The 18,212-nt window shown below is 55.1% G+C and overlaps 2 protein-coding genes across 11 annotated transcripts in view; one reads left to right on the top strand and one right to left on the bottom strand.

The window, feature by feature from the left end:
• Positions 1–1,471: 1,471 nt before the first annotated feature.
• On the top strand, positions 1,472–8,943 carry LOC132240949 (NADH-cytochrome b5 reductase 2). 2 transcript variants are annotated; one of them, XM_059708852.1, is made up of 9 exons: positions 1,472–1,662; positions 2,692–2,838; positions 3,091–3,163; positions 4,234–4,340; positions 4,566–4,695; positions 5,294–5,377; positions 6,084–6,169; positions 7,541–7,640; positions 8,518–8,943. In XM_059708852.1, exons 2-9 carry the CDS (start codon positions 2,758–2,760, stop codon positions 8,688–8,690), a joined length of 834 nt encoding a protein of 277 aa, XP_059564835.1. In that variant the 5' UTR covers positions 1,472–1,662; positions 2,692–2,757; the 3' UTR covers positions 8,691–8,943. The 2 variants fall into 2 exon arrangements, with proteins under 2 accessions (XP_059564835.1, XP_059564834.1); XM_059708851.1 differs by having other exon boundaries at positions 1,600–1,744.
• Positions 8,944–11,819: 2,876 nt separating this feature from the next.
• Positions 11,820–18,212, bottom strand: part of PPFIBP2 (PPFIA binding protein 2) — a 129,874-nt gene continuing 123,481 nt past the window's right edge. For 3 of the 9 annotated variants that reach the window (XM_059708781.1, XM_059708782.1, XM_059708783.1), the window contains 5 exons: positions 17,963–18,088; positions 17,076–17,264; positions 16,032–16,202; positions 13,596–13,661; positions 11,820–12,497 (listed from right to left, as the gene is read on the bottom strand). In XM_059708781.1, the coding sequence (XP_059564764.1) occupies positions 12,426–12,497; positions 13,596–13,661; positions 16,032–16,202; positions 17,076–17,264; positions 17,963–18,088 (624 nt within the window). In that variant the 3' untranslated portion in view covers positions 11,820–12,425. The remainder of the gene's footprint in view (positions 12,498–13,595; positions 13,662–16,031; positions 16,203–17,075; positions 17,265–17,962; positions 18,089–18,212) is intronic. The other 6 variants (XM_059708790.1, XM_059708789.1, XM_059708785.1 and 3 more) reach the window with 4 other exon arrangements.

The following is an 18,212-nucleotide window of genomic DNA, read 5'->3' as shown; positions in this document are numbered from 1 at the left end:
AGGAGCAGGCATATCTGAGGAAGTGATAATTGAGCTGAGAACCAATGAACATATGAGTGGATGATATAAATACTTGTTATAAACTATTATAATTAGAACAGGGGTGGGGCAACTAGCTCAATGTAAGAAAATAAAGAAGCTAGAACTAGACTTGTACATATATTAAAAATTATATATGACAGCGATGGCATTGCAGGTTAGTGGCCAGGTACAAGCAATTCAATAAATGTTACCAAGACAACACGTTATCCACATGGCAAAAATTAAATTGGATCCCTGCTTCAAACCATACACAGAAATCAGTTTCAGGTGGTTGAGAGACTTAAATGTAGAAGAAAAACCTTTACATTTTATCAGAGAAAATATAAAATCTCTTTAGAATCTTGGATATAATTAGGCAAGTCACAAAAAGCACTGACCATAAAGACTGAAGATCAAAACATTTAACTACATTGCAATCACCAACTTCTATTCATCAAAATACATCCAGGGAGTGAGAGAAGAGGGAAGAGAGAAGAGAAGAAAAAGAAAGGTAAAATAAGTTGCAAACTGGGAGAAAACATTTGCAAATCATATAACTAACAAATAAGTAGTCTCAATAATATATGACTCCTAAAAACCAGGAAGAAAACATGCTACAACTCAATAGAAAAATGGGTACAAAGCATGAACACAGATTTTCCCCAGAAAAAGAAATTCTGTGGGAAATAAGCACATGAAAGATATTCAACCTCCATAGGCAATGATATTAGGTTCACAGGCCATCACTTTACACTGATTAGATTGCAAAAAAAAAAAAAAAAGTTAAGATATCTGACAATAATATCCTGGCACCTGCAGGTGTTAGGGGAGGTGTCCATTACAAATAGGCCTGTGGTGTGTGTTTGGGGCTAAGGGTAGGTTAATGGGATGGGAATCTATTGCTTGGCTTCTGTCTCATTCATGTCCAGGAGGCAGGAATTTATCTTTGCCACTGGGACAGGTGAACCATGCGGGAGGAGAGTGAGCAAGATTCTCAAATACACTGTGAAGAAACCCCCATAACCGACATGCCTGCCATTCTGCTTCCCATTTATGACTGGGTACCTGTCACCTCTCTCCCCCCAGTAATAAATGAATGAATGAGCACCTTGAACAATGTCTTTTTTAACTGGATCACACGCCTACCTCACCCTTACAAACACCTCGCCCTGGACCAGGCTCAGAGTAGGATGACTGCTAGATAGATGCCCTTAGAATTGCCCTAAATTCCCAGCTCCGTTACCAGCATCCCTTCCCGCCCACTCAGACGCCCACCCTCCCTCCAGCCTCGCCCCAAGTAAACCTGCAGAGGCCAGGGAGCTCCCATCAGGGCAGCTCAGAGCGTGCAGGGGGAGGACCAGGCTGGAGAGGGCGCGTCAGGGATGTTTCACTAGGAACGAGGAAGCCCCTGGATGCCGCCTGGCCCCGGCGCAGGGCAGGTGCGGAGCCCGAGTCACGCGAGAAAGAACCTTCCAACGCCGCGCCTCGGGCCGGGGGCAGGGGTGGGGGGTCACCTGGGAGGGCGCCCGCCGCGAGCCGCCGCCGGTCAGGGCACGCGTTGCCCGGCCCGCCCGCCCCGCCCCTCCCGCCGGCGTCCCTACCTGCCCGCGAGGCTCGGCCGTCGGTCCGGCGGAGCTGCAGGTCGGCGGCCCCCAGTCAGCGGGCCCGCGGGGTGGGGACCGCGCACCAGCCCCACTTCATCATGTTCGGCGACTCATTCCGGGTGGGCTCCCGGGGCAGGGCGGCCGGGCCGGCGGGAGAGGCCGCGGACCGGAGGCGGGCGGGGGCCCGGGAAAGCCCGACGGCGTCACCGGGGTCTTGCGGGGGGACGCGGAGAGGTCGGGCGGCGGACGGCGGCCGCGGGCGGGACGGAGGGGAAGCGGGCGGAGGGGGCGCGCCGCGCTGGACCCAGCGGAGCCGGCGAGGGCGCGGAGCGTGCGGGGCGGGGCATCGGGGCGCCGGCGTGAGAAGTGGGCCGGATCGCCGGGTCTGCACAGAAGCAGGCGGGCTGGGCGGGCCGGGGAGGGGCGGGGCGGGTGGAGTTGGAGGCAGGGCGGAGGTTGGCGGGCTTGGACGGGGGAGTGCTCAGTCTCCTCCTCCCGCCTTGGAGGTGTTGGGGTGACCCGAAAAACTAAGATCTCCCAGCACCCCCGCTCCCAGCCTAAACTGGATGCAGCGAGGGAGGCGAGCCCTCCCCTGCCTACCTCTCAGCCAAGATCACCTCTGGAGGACGCCACACCCAGTCTCCCTCTCCAGTTCTGTCCTTGGGGGCTGTGGCCTTCAGTCCAAATTGTATGTTAGAAGCAATGCCAGCAACCACGCCACCTCCAGGAGGGGACTCCCAGTGATGGCACCCTTGGCTGTAGCGAGGATGGAGGAAGATGGGCAGGGAGGGCCTGGCAACAGTAGCGCTCGCAGGCCATCTGCTTGGCGTGGTTCAGGCAGCCTGAAACATGCCACCGCGTCTGACCTGCAGCTGACCCCGTCCCCACTGGGTGCCCCTAGACTCGGCCTGCTTTCTCTTTTAGGGCCTTCCCCTCTGCCCAGTTTCTTTCAGGCACACCCCAGCGTTTATGCCTCGGGTGTGGAGAAGGCTCCTGTGTGCCTGAGAACGGTCCTGCCAAGGGCAGGCAGGACCTGAGGTGCCCTGCTCGCATTGTGTCTGGCTAGGACCCGTCCCTGCTCCTTGCCGTCGCCGTCATTGGGCTCACGGTGCTTCTGTTGGCCCTGAAGAACATGAACTCAAGGAGGAAACAGCTTGCCGTCACCTTACAGAACCCTGAGACCAAGTATCCGCTGCCCCTGATTGAGAAAGAGGTAATGGGTCAGCCCACGGTCAGCAGGTAAACGAGAGGGGGGTAGAGGGGTGGGGAAGGTGCTGAACTGGGAAGGCGGGGTCCTGGGGCAGACTTACAAGGCTTCCCCACTGCCACTGTGTGTGTGTGTGTGTGTGTGTGTGTGTGCGCACCTGGGAAAGCACCAACTGGGGCTCCTTTCCCAGGCATCTGGCCTCCCCAGCACCCCTTCGAGGAAGCTGACAGAGCCTGCCTTTGTTTTCTGTTTTATCAGCAAATCACCCACAACACCAGGAGGTTCCGCTTTGCACTGCCCTCAACAGAACATGTTTTGGGGCTTCCTATCGGTGAGTGGTGTTTGGTTTCAGGCCTCCTCAAAGATTTTGGTTTATGTTCCTGAAGGTACTGGAAGGACTGGCCCCTCGACGCCCCTTCCCTCCTTTCCCTCCTCCTCCTCCTCCTCCTCCTCCTCCTCCTCCTCCTCCTCCTCCTCCTCATCCCCCTCCTCTCTGTCTCTCTCCCGGTCTCTACCTCTGTCTACATATCCACTCCCTTTCCTGTGTATAGTTTCTACTCCCTCAGACACCCTGGCACAGAGCTGCCTCTGGCTTCTGTCTCTGAGCATCTCTATTGCCACCTCTGCCTTCACCGCTAGTTGCTGAAGCCTCCCTGTTAGATCCAACAGAAATCGGAACAGCCCAGCCCATCATGTGGCCTGGGGTGGAGTTAGGATCCATAGGTCTCTGGCCGCAGCTGGTCCCTTCAGTTCCACCCTGGAGGGGCAGGATTACATGGTTCAAACCTTCACTGCTGCCCCTCAGCAGAAGCCATTGCCCAGGAAGACACAGTGCTCTTTCTAGAACTTCTGGTCCGCGGGTGTCCAAATTCTGGGGCTTCGCATGCCTGTGAGCCCACGCGTTCTCTGTGCCGGGCAACAGGTTACAGCTGAGGGGGCTGCGATTCATTCACTGACCCCAGTAATGCCTCCGGTTTAGGAAATAACTTTGTGATGGCAATGTGTCTTGCTTTAAAAGAGGCACACCCCTTTCTGTAATGTTTAATACTCAGCCTCCAACAATGAGCTCCTCCTGCTCATTTGACACCGTGAGCCCACACTAGCAACAGGTTTCCTGTGAGTGAAGCTGACAACGACACTATGGTGGAGGAGGGCAGGAATATGGTCCCCATTCACAGAGATGCTCAGAGAGATGAAGTGACTTGCCCGGGGTGGCACACGGAGTGACAAGGGCAGGCCTAGCCTTCACACATCTGCATGGGGGCTCCTTCCCTGCTTGGCCCTCCTCCTGAGCACCCTGCCCCACTATGCACCCACCTCCCTGAGGCTCAGTCCTTTAGGGGAGCTCTGAGTCCTACTTAGGCTGGCCACGCCGACTTGCCGTTTGATGCCTTTTTGTAGGTAACTATGTCCATCTCTTGGCCAACATTGATGGTGTCCTGGTGATCAGGGCATACACACCTGTGTCCAGTGATGATGACCAAGGCTTTGTGGACTTCATTATAAAGGTAAACGATGCCCCCCATGTGTAGGTGCCTCACCCTCACACGCCTATTAGGGTGGACAGTGTCATTTAACAGTGAGGCCGTTGACCTGGTGAAATCTCCGGGTTGCTTAGAGCAGTCGTGAGTGCAGGGCATGTTCTGCATGGCTTCCAACAGCAAATGCATAAGTTGCGTGCGGTGGTGGCCTCGGGTCTGAGGCTGTGACAGCCATGCTGCCTTCTTTTTCAGATCTACTTCAAAAATGTGCACCCGAATTATCCAGAGGGAGGGAAGATGTCTCAGTACTTGGACAACATGAAAATTGGGGACACCATTCTTTTTCGAGGGCCAACCGGGCGCCTGTTCTATCATGGGCCAGGTACTGGGGGTTCACCCTGGGCCTCCCATGGGGAGGAAGAAGATTCCTGTGGTAGTTGCATTGTTCTAGAAAACTCTTCATATTTGAGTCACATGGATTTGTTCTTAAAGTCATCACACATTCATTCACTACCATTTCACAAGACTGTAGGCACCATCCACCCAGGGAGTGGTTGGGTGTTTCCTCATCACTGTATCTTCGGCACAACACCTTATGCATAAAAGGTAACCTATTACTATTAAAAACGGATGGATGGAGTCCACACTCGTTCATTTACTCCATATTCATCACTCACTTGCTTGCTGCTGTGGGTGGGAGTGCTGTGTGAGGCTCCTTGCCCACTATCTAGTGGAACCACCCTCCTTCCTCAGAAGAAAAGATCCAGGGATTCCCCGCAGAGGCCAGGACTCTATTCCCACTCTGTGCACGGGTGCACCGGCTGGCCACGGAGGTCGCCCTGGCTTCCTCTCTGGCTTAAAAGGGTGCAGCCACTTCCTCAGGTGGACGTGCCCCTGGGAAATCCCAAGAAAAGGCAGTGCTGTTTTGCAGACTCTCAGGCAAGGACTCCAGAAGTGAGCAGTATCCTCTGTGTTTGCAGGGAGGTTTTCCGTCAAAGCATACAAAACGAGTAAGCCTGAAGAAAAACGAGCCAGTCACCTGGGAATGATCGCTGGGGGCACAGGTAAGAGGCTTCTGAGGGCTTCATCCTAGGTGAGCCCTGAGCCATTTCTGACCTTGAAGTCCTTGGATCCTAGAAGGGAGATGTGAGTGATTCCTTCCCTGGCTGTTTCAGACGGGAATGCGGGTCAGTGATAGGCCCTGGCCCTGACCCTGTGCACCCTGCTCCCCGTCACCAGCACAGCGGGGGAGGCCCAGGAGCCCCAGGGGAGCCTCTAAGGTCAGGCTGGGAACAGGGAAGAGGCTGAGGACCAGGCCAGGCAGGCCCACACATGGTCCCCCAAGGACTCCTAGCTCCAGTTCAAGCCTCACCCCCATCTTTGAAATGAATTTCTGAAAGAAAGGAACAAACATCTAAGGAGACTTACAACTTGCCAGGCACCATCATAGGCACTTTTAAAACTATTCCATTTACTCATCGTGAATTCTGTTTCACAAACGAGGACCCTGAATGGCTCAGACAGGTACTTGAATCACCCTGGTCAGATAGCAAGAGAACTGGGCATGGAACCCAGTTCCCCAACCAAAGCCAATGCTCCTTCCATCTTCCATACGGAAATGAGAAGGGGAAAACCAAAATGAAGGGCAGTTCGTCACTGTGAGTTTTGGGGACCAAAGTGAGAAAAGTAGACCTGGGGTCCAGCTGCTACAAACCAGACACTGTGGGCGGCCGCGAGGGCAAGCTGGCCTGCCCGCAAACTGTGTTCCAGGGATCACGCCCATGCTGCAGCTCATTCGCCACATCACCAAGAACCCCCGTGACAAGACCAGGATATCCCTCATCTTTGCCAACCAGGTCAGTTTTGCTGAGTCAGCCCTGGGCTCGCAGGGGTAGGATGGATGGAATGTTTGCTGAACAGGGCTCTGCATTCTCCCCGCCCCACAGTGAGCCCAGGCCTCTTGGTGCCTGAGCTGTGGGCGGGCCAGTGTGGGCTGCTGGCGGTGGAGAAGCTGAATCCTGGCCTGTTTTCCCATTTGTTGCTCTTTTAAAACTCTTGTCTCCCCAACCAACCTAAGCACTATGCTTTCCTTCCTTTCTTAGTACTTAGTTCTACGTTTATCTGAGTATAAAATCATAGCAGTGCTCCATGCAAATTTTGGAATATACAGAAACATAAATATTTGACTTATTTTTGTCTTTTTTTCTCTACATACTATATATGTATTTACAGTTCCATATATAGAGTTTTGTTTTTTTAGTCAACATTACCATACAGGCATCTTCTTCTCATGAAAGCTCTTTGTAAATATTTTCATTATGGTCTATATCAAGTTGCACCATCATTTACTAAATCTTCTACATTCAGATTGTTTTCAGTTATAAATGATGGTGATGAATAATTGTACCTCCCCTTGGTCACTTTTGGATTATTTTCTTAAACAGAATCTCAGAGGTGGAATTATGAGGACCAGAATGATAACGAGTTTTAGGATTCCAGGTCTCTGTGCAGCATCTCTGAGCCTGTGACAAGTTTCTTTAGGCTTGGGCTCGCTTTTTCCCACATGAGGCTCTAGCCTTTGTTTTGCTCTCCTTTAGCTCTCCAGTGTTGTTATATTATATTATATTATTATATTATATTATATGTATTATATTTATTATATTAATTATATTATACTAGAGGCCCGATGCATGGAATTTGTGTAAGGGACTCGGCCTTTCCAACCACGACAGCTGCCCTCGGCCCCCTGGCTTTGTCTGGAAGATCGTTTGGCTGTCCAGTCTAATTAGCATATTATGCTATTATTATTATATATTATATTATATTAATTATATTAATTATATTTTTATATTATATTAATTACTAGATTATATATTGCTGCCTTAGCCCCTTCCATTCCCTGCAGAAGATCCTGGGCCCACACTAAGCTCGTTTCAGCCGGGTTTGCTGAGCCTGGTGCTCAGTGTGGTTGTGGGAGGTGGGGCTGGGCCTCTGAGGGAAGCCACCCCACTGCTGTGGAGCCACGGCCTTGCAGCTGGAGGCAGTCACCCAACCTCCCAACTCCTGCCCTCACAAGGGAGGGTTTGTTGTGCAGGAGCAGGGTCTGTGGGGAGCACTCCAGCTAGAGTTGCGGCAGCCGGGACAGGAACATGCTAACCCATGGGCTCCATCGGAGGGATAAGCAGGAAGTCCCTGGAGGGGCCGTGCTCAGGCTGCTTCCTTTCTAGACAGAGGACGACATCCTGATGAGAAGTGAGCTCGAAGAAGTTGCCACAACTCACTCGGAGCAGTTCAGCCTGTGGTACACCCTGGACAGGCCTCCTTTTGGTACGAACCCCATTCTCCCCACTGTGGGCCATTGACCCACCTCAGGGCTGAGTCCCTGAGGGTGTGTGTGTGTTTATTAGGACTGGGCTTGGGGGTTGAGGACTTGGGCTCTACCTCCCACGGAAAATTCAGGAATTTGAAGAAGGGAGGGAGGATTTGGGACGACCTGCTTGCAAAGGCAGTCAAGGGAAGGCGTCCGATATCTCAGCAGAACGTCACACATTGCACTGAATATCAGGAGGGACACTGAGGCACTGGGCCACCCTGAACACCTACCTCACCTTGCATTCCACACACATCCCATGGAGGCATCAGATACACTGCCTCTAGTACGGCCTCTGACCCCTTCATCCCTCACTACTCACCTCACAGAAGTCCTCACCTGCTGAGCCCCAGACAGCACCCCGCCACCACTGTACACCCCGCGGCCCACTAGGCCACCACTCCCTGTAGGCTGCCTCTCCCACACTGCAGTCTGTGTCTGCCTTATCATATAGCTCACTGCCCAGCAGAGGGAGCCACCCAACTGAGCCAGTCCACAAACCCCACAACACTGCAACTACAAAGCTCCAGCTTCGGTTCCTGCCACAGCTTGGCACATCCCCCCTCACTGTCCCCTTCTCCGTCCTCAGCAGTGCTCATGGCAGGCAGACTCCAGCCAGAGGCCTCAGAGCCTGGGATCTGGAGTAAACTGAGGCCTGCCTGGGGGCCCCATGTCCTCTACTTCTCTGCTTTCTGCAGAGAACAGTAGTACAAACTTCTGAGTCTTGGGGAGCAGCCTGGCCTCCCTCTCCCTGGCTCTAGGGAGGGACAGCAAGAGGCCTGGGGCCAGGGCCTCTCCCTAGAGCCTCCCCAGCTCTCCTCTGCTTACCCTCAGGCTGGACGTACAGCTCGGGCTTCGTCACCGCCGACATGATCCAGGAGCACCTCCCTGCTCCCGGCAAGTCCACGTTCATCCTGGTGTGCGGCCCACCACCCCTGATCCAGACAGCCGCTCACCCGAACCTGGAGAAGCTGGGCTATACCAAGGACATGATCTTCACCTACTAACACCTCCCTTGCTCTTAGCAAACGCCCCTGGCCCCTTCCATCTGACTCACAGTGAGTTGAGCGTCACCATGTTCAGAAGTGCCTCAGGGCACCCTCGGGCTCACTGGAGCCCCCCTCTTTGGGGTGGGCCTATGCAGGGAGTAAGGGGCTGGAGACAAAGTGGCCTCTGGAGCCTCCTTGCCTGGGGAGGGTCGGAGGGACTGCACCCCGGGACCTTTCCCCTTGGCTCAGGGAAATAAACTTCAGGACAAAGCAGATGGCCCATGGAGTGTGGCTCTGTGGGGGACCCGCGGGGCACTTAGAAGGCCCTGGCCTGCCCTCCACGTACATTGACTGGGTGTCCATGGGAGGGCAGAATTTCGGAAGAATCCAAGTGTGGTCATTTCAACTCCCAGGAATCTGTTTTGATCCCCACCATCCCCACCCACACACACGTTTGTTTTTTATAATCCTTACTCGAGGATATTTTTTCATTGATTTTTAGGGAGAGTGGAAGAGAGAGGGAAAGAGAGAGAAATATCGATGTGAGAGAAATACACTGATTGGTTGCCTCCTGCACGCGCCCTGACCAGGGGAGGAGCCTGCAACCGAGGTACATGCCCTTGACTGGAATCGAACCTGGGACCCTTCGGTCCACAGACCGATGCTCTATTCACTGAGGCAAACTGGCTAGGGCCACAGTGTTTTTTTTTTAAGGTCAGACCTACGACAGGGCTCAGGCACCCTCCATGAGCATTCGCCCTTCTCCTGCGGGAGACCCTTGAAGGAGGAATGGTGTTAAGAACACACATGCCAGGGCAGTAGGTGGGCCCGCAGGGTAGGAGGGCTCCAGGAATCCTAGACTCCCTGCACTTTGCACAACACATGGAGGTAAGGGATGCATTTTCGCTCGTGTCCTCTGAATGCCAGGCCCTGTTCTGGTGCAGTGGGTAGGGGTGGTCACAGACAGAAGCTTCCGAACTTGTAAACAAAAAGAGGTTCCAGAAGCTATTTCTTAAATCCTTCATATCACTAACCCCAAAGGCTACGAGGGCCCACTCTTGCCATCCGATGCTTGTGGCCAGGAGGACATGCTCCTGCTCTGTTGCCTGTGAGGGGGTGGAACTTGATTTTGTATAATTCTCATAACAAGGCACAGAGTCCATGGGGATTTTGTTCTTCAAGTTATAGATGAAAAGGAAACTGAGCCTCAGAGACGTTACTTTCCCCAGGTCATTCAGCCAGTAGGTGGCAGAGCTGGGCTTCAAACCTGGGTCTGCTTAATTCCAAGTCACTCCTCCCTCCCCTTCTCACAAACACTGGAGTAGTAGCAGCATTGCCAGACCTTGGTGTTGCTGGACTTCTTATTCAACACGTATGTGGGTAAGTGACGGGGAGGGGGGCGGGCTACAGGAGAGAGGGGGACACCGCTCTAGGGAACAGCTTTGCAGCACCCACAGGGTGGCCCCACACAGCGTACCTCCGGGCGGGCTGGTGGGAGGCAGCCAGCCCCATTCCTCTGCGTGGTCAGCGTGTCCTCAGTGAATCCCCTCCTCAGAGAGAGGTACTCTGCCGAGCACTGCATGATGAGTAGATCCGACGCTGGGATATTTTTCTTAAGCACAAATGTTACCTTGCTTGTCTCCTGCTTTAACCTCTTACTCGTCCCCACCTGGCCACCTGGGTCTCCAGGATAAATTCCAGGGCCTGGCTTACAAGGCCTTTCCTGATCTGGCTCTAACCGGCTCACCAGATTTCTCTTTCCCTGGGCCCCCACTCTGACCCCCTTCTCTGGCTCAGCGGTTCTCAGCTGGAGGGGAATCTATGCCCCCCCACCCCCACCCCAGGGACCATTTGGCCAGCTTGGGAGACAGTTTTGGCTGTCACAGCGGGAGAAGAGTTGCTATTGGCACCCAGAGGGAAGCCAAGGGCGCGGCTAAACATCCTAGAGCACACAGGACAGACCCCGTGACAGTACCCAGCCCCAAACGCAGCAGTGCGGGGCTGAGACACCTGTCTTCACACGACTGCCCAGCATGTGCTGAGATGCTCAGGTCCGTCTGCCTGGCGTGCCTGTCCCCTTGGCACGGTTGGGGAACCGGCTTCATCTTTCAGAACTCAGTGATCACCTCTTCCTTGGAGCCTTTTTGGTCCGGGCCCCAGCCCGGTCCTCCATTTAAAATGGTAACTTGCTGTTGGGGCTGTAGGAACTGCTCCTGGAGCCCCTGCAGTGTCAGCGCCCTCCTGTTTGAGACTGACCTGTGTGCCCTCTCGGGACCGTCTGCACCCTTAGGCAGGACCTTGGCGTTCATGCCTGTGCCTTTAACCTTCCTCGGTGCAGGACGAAAGGCACTTAGCCTGCACACACGAAAGTGTGTGTGTGGGTAGGGTGGGGGAGGGGGATTAGCAGCATGGATCTCCTGTGCCCTGTGAGGACCAGGGTCGGGCCTCACAATGGGCGCGGAGCCCACCCACAGCAGGTGCGCGGTGAGTTTGTGTTGAGGGCAGGTATGGTAAGGGATAAACACCTGTGAAGGCTTCCTGCAGGAGGCGTGTCTTCAGGGTCTCAGCAGGCAGGATTTGGCCTTGTGACGACGGGGACTGGGAGAAAAATACATCCCACAGTGAGGGGAGAGTGAGACAGTAGCGCAGGCGTGGGCACGGGGTCCTGAAGGCTGGAGATTCCACAGGGCTGGGGCTCTGACAAAGGCTTTTGAGCTCCCATCTGTGGTAATTCTGGAACTGAGGAGTCCTTAGTGCTGTGGGAAGGTCACTGGGGAAGGGGTAGAGGAAGTCTAAAGGGGGCCAAGTAGGAGACCGGCTGTGGAGATCAGATGAGAGGTGGGGCCTGAGCTGGAGCCATCACAGGGGTGTTAGGGGGCCGGTCACCAAGGGCGGAGCCTGGCTGGGAGGAGACTGTGGGGCAGGGGCACGGGCTCTCTCCTGAAGTGGGAGCCCCCTGAGGTTCATGGGCTTCTCTGGCAGATGGAGTTGCTTTGGAAAGGATTTGAGATTCCCAAGGTTCTTCCACTGGGGGGAGCTGTTTGATCAGACAGTTGCATTGGAGGCTGGTGAGGGAAAGGCTGGAGGCTGGGGGGCGGGGGGGGGGGGGGGCGAGGGGCGAGGGAGAGGGTGTGTGCGTGCTCTGCTTGCCCAGCTTCACCCACAACCTGAGACAGGCTTGCTTTGCAGTTGAGGGTAGGTGAGGGCAGCCAGGGCTGGGAGGGAGTCTCGCTGCTCCTTTCCTCTTCTTACCTGGATCCCTCATGGGACCAGATTCCTGTGAGTGGGAACACTGCCTCTGTCTGGCAGCAGCCCAGGGAGGGGCCCTGTTATCCCCGGCCCGGCTCAGTCACCACAGCGCACTCAGAGGGTGGTCTCAGCAGTTTCCCAGCAGAGCCTTTATGCACGCTCGGCCCCGCCCCTTTGGTAGAAGAGCCTCCCGCTGTCACCAGGAACAGCTGCGTCTGCACCCACATCTCACTGCCTCCACACAAAAGTGGTCACAGCCACGTATAAAAGTACAAAAGGTATAAAAGCTGTGGCAAAGGGCACAGCACTGTTGAAAATGTGGGGCGCTGGGGCCACCTCTGGACATCTGTCCCAGCCCCAGTGCCGCCAGCACCCACGTCCGTCCGAGGTGCCCTGCCTGCCTCAGCCTGGCTCTGCTGGCTGTGTGCCAGGTCCCCCCCCCCCCCCCCCCCCGGCAGCAGAGCCCGGGGTCCACACGCGCCTCTCGGGCTCTCCGCCACGAAGTCATCTCCAGTCCTCGGAGTTGGGAGTGGCCGGGTGAGAGTCGTTCAGCATCTGGTCCTGGCTCAGCATGGTCTGAAAGGTCACAGCCGAAGGCGTGGTTGGACGGGGTTTGGGTCAAGGCCACTCTACTGCAGCTATGTGGGAAGCAGGGGGCACTGGGGGTGGTCCCACCTGACACTGTAAGTTCATGGTGTCCCAGGGACCCTGCTGTTGGGTCAGATCAGACAGCATGATCAAGATGGTAAATTGCTCATACCTTAGAGGTAAAGTTGCTATTTTCAAGGCCACCAGAAACCTATTAGAGGTGAGAAGGGCAGAGCTGGGTGGAGTCATTTAGGTGTGTGATCCAAGAAAAAAAAAATTGAATAAAAATGATCCTACTTGGATTCAGGGAGATACCCTCCTCCCCAATCATGCCCTTGAATACAGCCTTCTTAACCTGTCTCTATGGTAACCAACAGGACCTAAAATATATGGGCCCCCCAAAATGTGAACTGGGCTAGCCTTTTCCTGCCTCTTCTAATCTGCCTGTGCACCTTGCAAGGAGGCCAGCTTTAGCCCTGCTTCACAGAAACAGAACCAGGGCTCAGAGAGAGAATGACTTGCCCGACATCCCAGCAGGGGCATGAACCAGGCTAGCCTTGCTCCCGGGGTACTCCTCTCCCCGAGACCAGGCTGCCTGCTGGGCACATCAGTACGTGCTCACATGACTTGATATTCAGGATGTCAGAGGCATGATGGGAAATATGTGGGTCTCATGGGCAAAGAAGGTAGAATAGTGTCCACCAGGCCAGAGGTGAGGCTGGGCATTGGGCTGACTGGGCAGGTGACCATCTCAGTTTCCTCACCAGCTCTGAGCCTGGGAAGAGAGGCCTGGCATGCTTTAGCTGGTTTTTGCTCGAGGTCCAGAACCCTCCCCAGGGCCCAGCAGCAGGCCCGTGGAGAAGGCACGTGCACTCCCTGCTGCCTAAGGGCTGGCTCAGGCTCTGGCCCCAGCAGCCAGCGCCCTCCTTTGTTCTCTCTGCACCCCCACCTCCACCCCACCTCAGAGCTGCTGCTGACACAGGCTCTGGAGTGGGGACAGGGCTGTCCCAGGTCTTGTGCACCACCTCACCAATCTCACAGGGCCGCCCAGCACCTGTCCTCCTGTGGAGAGAGTCAGGGTCCTACCGTGAGGCGGTGAATGTCTTGGGAGAGGAGCCCTATCTGCGTCACTGTGCCTTCCGAAGGTGCCATCTGTAAAATGGGCAGCGGCCCGGTCAGCACACGTGGACTCCCCTCGTGACTCACAGCAATGGCATGCACATCTTCTCCAGCTCGGGCATGCTTCCTCAGGATGCACACAGGAGTGGGCCAGGCCCTGAGAGCACATGCCACCTCTGTCCCTGGGGAAGCAGGGAGCCTCCAGCGCCCCACACTGCCATGCACATGCTCTTCTGGGTCCCTATCCGGCAATGGTTCCAAAGGTAATCCAAGCAGGGCACAGACAGGGCCTGCCAGCAACAGCCCTTTCCTATATGCTCAAGGCTCTATTTCCAGAGCAGAGAGGAAGGCCTGTAGGGTGCTGAATACACTGGCACCCATAGGACGCCAGACCCCGATGCCCGGTACAGGCACAAGGGAGCATCCTTCCTCCTCTGGTAATGCTGGCCCACTCCTCCTCCCTGAAACCTATTTGACCCTGTAAATTTGGAAGCACCCTCTGAGGGCATCACGTCTGACCCCTCATTTCACAGGTGGGAAAATGGGGGCCCACATCGGGATACAGGCCTTGCTTGAGCCCACACAGAGAATTAGTGACGTAATTCCATGCAGTTTGAAAACAGACACATGCAGGGATACCCGCCCCGGGATGTGAAAAGAAATAAGGGATAGCCCAGCTGGTGTGGCTCAGTGGTTGAGCATCAACCCATGAACCAAGAGGTCATGGTTTGATTCCCGGTCAGGGCACGTGCCTGGGGTGTCGGCTTGATCCCCAGTAGCGGGTGTGCAGGAGACAGCTGATCAATGATTCTCTCTCATCATTGATATCTCTATCTCTCCCTCTCCCTTCCTCTCTGAAATTAAAAGAAAAAAGAAAAAGAAAGACATAAGGGTCAAAGCCTGCCCTGAGTATGGTTCTACAACTGTGATACCCAGGGACCAACCTTGAGAAGCACCTGCCACACAAAGTCCCAGGCACGGGCATCAAACAGCAGCCATGCCGGCTGGTGAGCTTGTCCATCTCTCATTGGCCGGAAGTGAGGGGAGACCAGACAGAGGCCATGGCCTGAAGTTACAAGTAGTTTAAGAAGCAAATCTGAGCACTGGCTCCATCTGGGACAGAAAAAGAGTGTCCTCAATGGGGTCATGAGGCCCCAGGACACCAGACGGTCACAATGAGGCTGTTAGGCTTCTGCAGATGAGGCCCCAGGGGACCCAGCAGAGCCAAAAGCTGCCCGGGGCAAGCTAGAATCTCCTGGGCGGGAGCCCAGGCGTGTCTCTCAGGCAGTCCTTGGCCAGACAAAGCCAGTCTGGAAGACCCATTATCAGTTAGTCAGCCTCTAAATCAGGAAGCAGGTCTTTGCAGCCCTGCCAGCACAGGCGGACCAACCCCCACAGTGGCTAGGGGCCCAGCCGGGCCCATAACAGAGAAGCTGGCAAAGCACATGAAAGAGCAGAAAGTCCTTCCAGCAAGGCCGCCTTCTTGTCTCCCCACCACCACCTTCACTGGGTGGCCCACGCCACTGAAACAGAAACCAACTGTGGGGTCTGCACGTGAGATGTGGCCTACAGTCAGGACGTGTGTGAGACATGAGGGGGGTGGAGCCTGAGGCTACAGGGCCACAGGCCTCCTCTGAAGGATGTGGGGTGGGGGTGGGGGTGGGGGTCCTTCCTTGCTCCTCCCCCTCGTCCATGACACTTGGCAGATCCAGAGTGTGCGCAGCGGGGACCCGTCTCCCGTCTGGGTGCCGCTGGCTCTCACGCTGTGCAGGGGGCAGGACTCATCTCCAGATGTGCTCGGCTCTCTTCCCCACCAAGACTAAAGACGTGCTGTACAGTTTGCTTTCCACATAAATATCGTTTTATTACCAGGAGGACGTGACCACCTCTGTAGTAAGGCACAGCACAGTGACACTGTCATGGCGGCAAAAACCCCTGCTGCTGTCCCTTGGATCACAGCCGAGATGGTGGCACAGGCCTAAGGCACTTGAGATTGCCCCTCAACTGAAGCACAGTGGACGGGCCTGAGAGTGAGCCCCTGGCGATGGTCCAAGGTCTCGGGACCTGTGTCCAAGCTTGTATATTTCCATGGGTGCTGAAGATGGGACACTGAGAAGTACCAAAAATGTACAGGCATCTTTTAGTGTCTTTCCCCCTGAGTGAGAGCACCTTTGGCAACCGTTCCCAAAGTCTGGCCCCTCAGCAAAGGTGCGACTCCATGCCCTGGCCACCCTTGGGGTTCGAGAGACAGGCCCAGGGGAACACGATGGCTGAGTGTTCTCGCAAACCATGCACACGCACGGGGGTGAGAGGCAGTTATGTGCTGACACACACGGTGTTACTGTGAGTTCTCAGGGTGCACAGAGAGGACAGGTGACAGGGGCATCAGCTAGTCTGTCCCACCTGGTCCAGCCCATCCACTTCGGGGCCATCGAGTGGGCCGAGGCCCCGGTAGCCGCTGTAGACCCTGTCACCGACACTGTCACTGGGCTCCATCGGGCAGATGTAGTCCGTCGATTCGTCAAACTTCTTTTTCCTTATGTTTCCAAAATGTGAGAATCCCAGTTTCCTTGGCTAAAACACAGCAAATGCAAGATTATGAGATCATCAAGCTGGTGTGCAGGTGTGACTGACAATACCTTACACAGCAGGCCTCTGAGGAAGATGCAAGGCAAACTGCATCTGGAAAAACTCTTAACCAAACAGAGCTCATGTAAGCAATATCCATGCTGGGGAAAGACCAACAGGTAAATGATCTTACGTGGAGTGCTGCTCCCCCAAGACTCGGCTCCTGAGATGCATGCCTGTTGTCCCAGCAGTGATGCTGGCATGGCCTGGGGACAGGGATGCCTAGAGGCCCTGCCTCACCACAGCTGCTGGTGCCACACAGGGGAGCGGCCTGGGTGGCCCTCCTTCCCCTCTCCAGCTACGCTCAGCAGCGTTTCTGCTGCTCCCCCGGACACACTTCCTGTCTTGCTCCCTTGGGGAAGGAGGTCTGGGAAGGACCTGGTCTGAGGACCATGTGGCTCAGGCAGGTCAGATGGGAGTGGTTTTATTCTGAGAGCCCCGGTGAGTGGTGCTGGGACTGGGACAACCTCGGGACTTCTGGATAACTATGTGCCAGCTGCCAAGGGGAACACTCCTGTGGCACAAAACTGGGTTTGACTGCAAGGAACCCAGGCCCGGGAAAGTGAGTCAAGGTAGAGGACAAGCTCCTAGCCTCCCAAGAATAACTGCTTCCTGCAGGCGACGTCCATGTAAAGCAACCTGCACTCTGTGCCTTGGACTCAACAGAGGCCGGGAACTAACACGCTAACAGTGAGACCACAGCAGAGCTGAGAGAGCTCCTCGTCCAGGTGCACGCACTGGGTTGGCTGGGTCACTGCTGTACAGCATGAGGGCAGGAGGAGGGCCGCTGGACCTCCGCAGAAAGTGTCCGCCACTCACCCGGACTTTGGCTGTGGTGGTCAGTGGTGTGTAAGCTGGTGAGGTCATTTTCTCCCGCTTCTCCTGTTCAGCCTCAGGACCAATCAGAGCATTGAATTTGGTAGTTAGGTGGCGTCTGAGGAGCGTCTTTTGTGGGGGAATATTGAGAAGCATAGCCAGGGTGTCCCCAGTGAAGCGTGGCTCCAGGATCTAAAAAGAAACCAGACAAGCCACCCAGTGGTGAGGAAGGGGCTCCAGGTGATGACTAAGAAAGGCGCTTTCTCCACCCACTGCGGGCCTGGGTGCGCCTCCAGGGAAGAGCTGAAGCTCGCACTTGACCTGTGTCCCACGCCCCTCTCTACCTGGCCCAGAGCCTGGCTTTGAGCAGACACTAGCACAACTGCTGACTGATCATCTCCTTTTCACAGACCAGCAGAGAACTGTGACCTCTTAAATAAGGACATCTCCCAGGCTCCACTCTGGTTGACATCCAAGCCACCCCTTCCTCATTTCCCTGCTGGCTTTGCCACTTGACAGATCTGAGTGACGAGAAGGACTGTATCACGGCAAGCAGGAAGCTACATTTTGGTGGCCTCTCAATCCCTTTCCTGGCCCCCATGTTCCTATAGGAGGAGGTAGAGCTGAGGGCTGATTCTCACACAGCCCCTTTCCCTGGAACCCTCTGGCCTGTGGCTAGGGAAGTCCTTCCAGGGGCCGTCTTGCTTCTATGAGGTATATTAATTCTCAACCACAAATTATCAAAACACTTTGAGACTTCAACTTATATAAGGATTTCAGGTGAAATATCAAATATTTTTACTAGGACTTATGTCCAGCCCTTAAGAAAGCAATTTCTGAGTAGCCCAGTGTTCACCGAGGCAGGTGGGCAAGTCCAAAGAGCCACTCACAATGAGACCTCCATGGACGCCGCTCCCACGAAGGTTGGGTGCATACTCCGCCAGGTCCACGGACCGCAGCCACTCCATCACCCTGTGGTTGGACCACTGCACAACTTCTGAAGGAGAAAGGTTACCCTGTGAGGGAGAAGAAGAACGACGAGATTAGGTCTAACAGACCCCACCATGGCGCTCTGTGGAGCAGCCCCTGGGAATGAGCCCACCCCAGCTGCCTCGCCAGCAGACAAGTCCCACACCCCAG

This window comes from Myotis daubentonii, chromosome 9, assembly GCF_963259705.1.
Source record: "Myotis daubentonii chromosome 9, mMyoDau2.1, whole genome shotgun sequence".
NCBI classification, from domain to species: Eukaryota; Metazoa; Chordata; class Mammalia; order Chiroptera; family Vespertilionidae; genus Myotis; species Myotis daubentonii.
This window is presented reverse-complemented; position numbering and strand designations above follow the sequence as displayed.

What these genes read in the sequence shown, in the direction of transcription:
- LOC132240949 (XM_059708851.1), top strand. Translation starts at nt 1,724, where the DNA reads ATGTTCGGCGACTCATTCCGG. An exon ending in TGTTCGGCGACTCATTCCGG is followed by an intron (nt 1,745 to 2,691) that starts GTGGGCTCCCGG and finishes GTGTCTGGCTAG; the next exon opens with GACCCGTCCCTGCTCCTTGC. An exon ending in TGTTTTGGGGCTTCCTATCG is followed by an intron (nt 3,164 to 4,233) that starts GTGAGTGGTGTT and finishes GCCTTTTTGTAG; the next exon opens with GTAACTATGTCCATCTCTTG.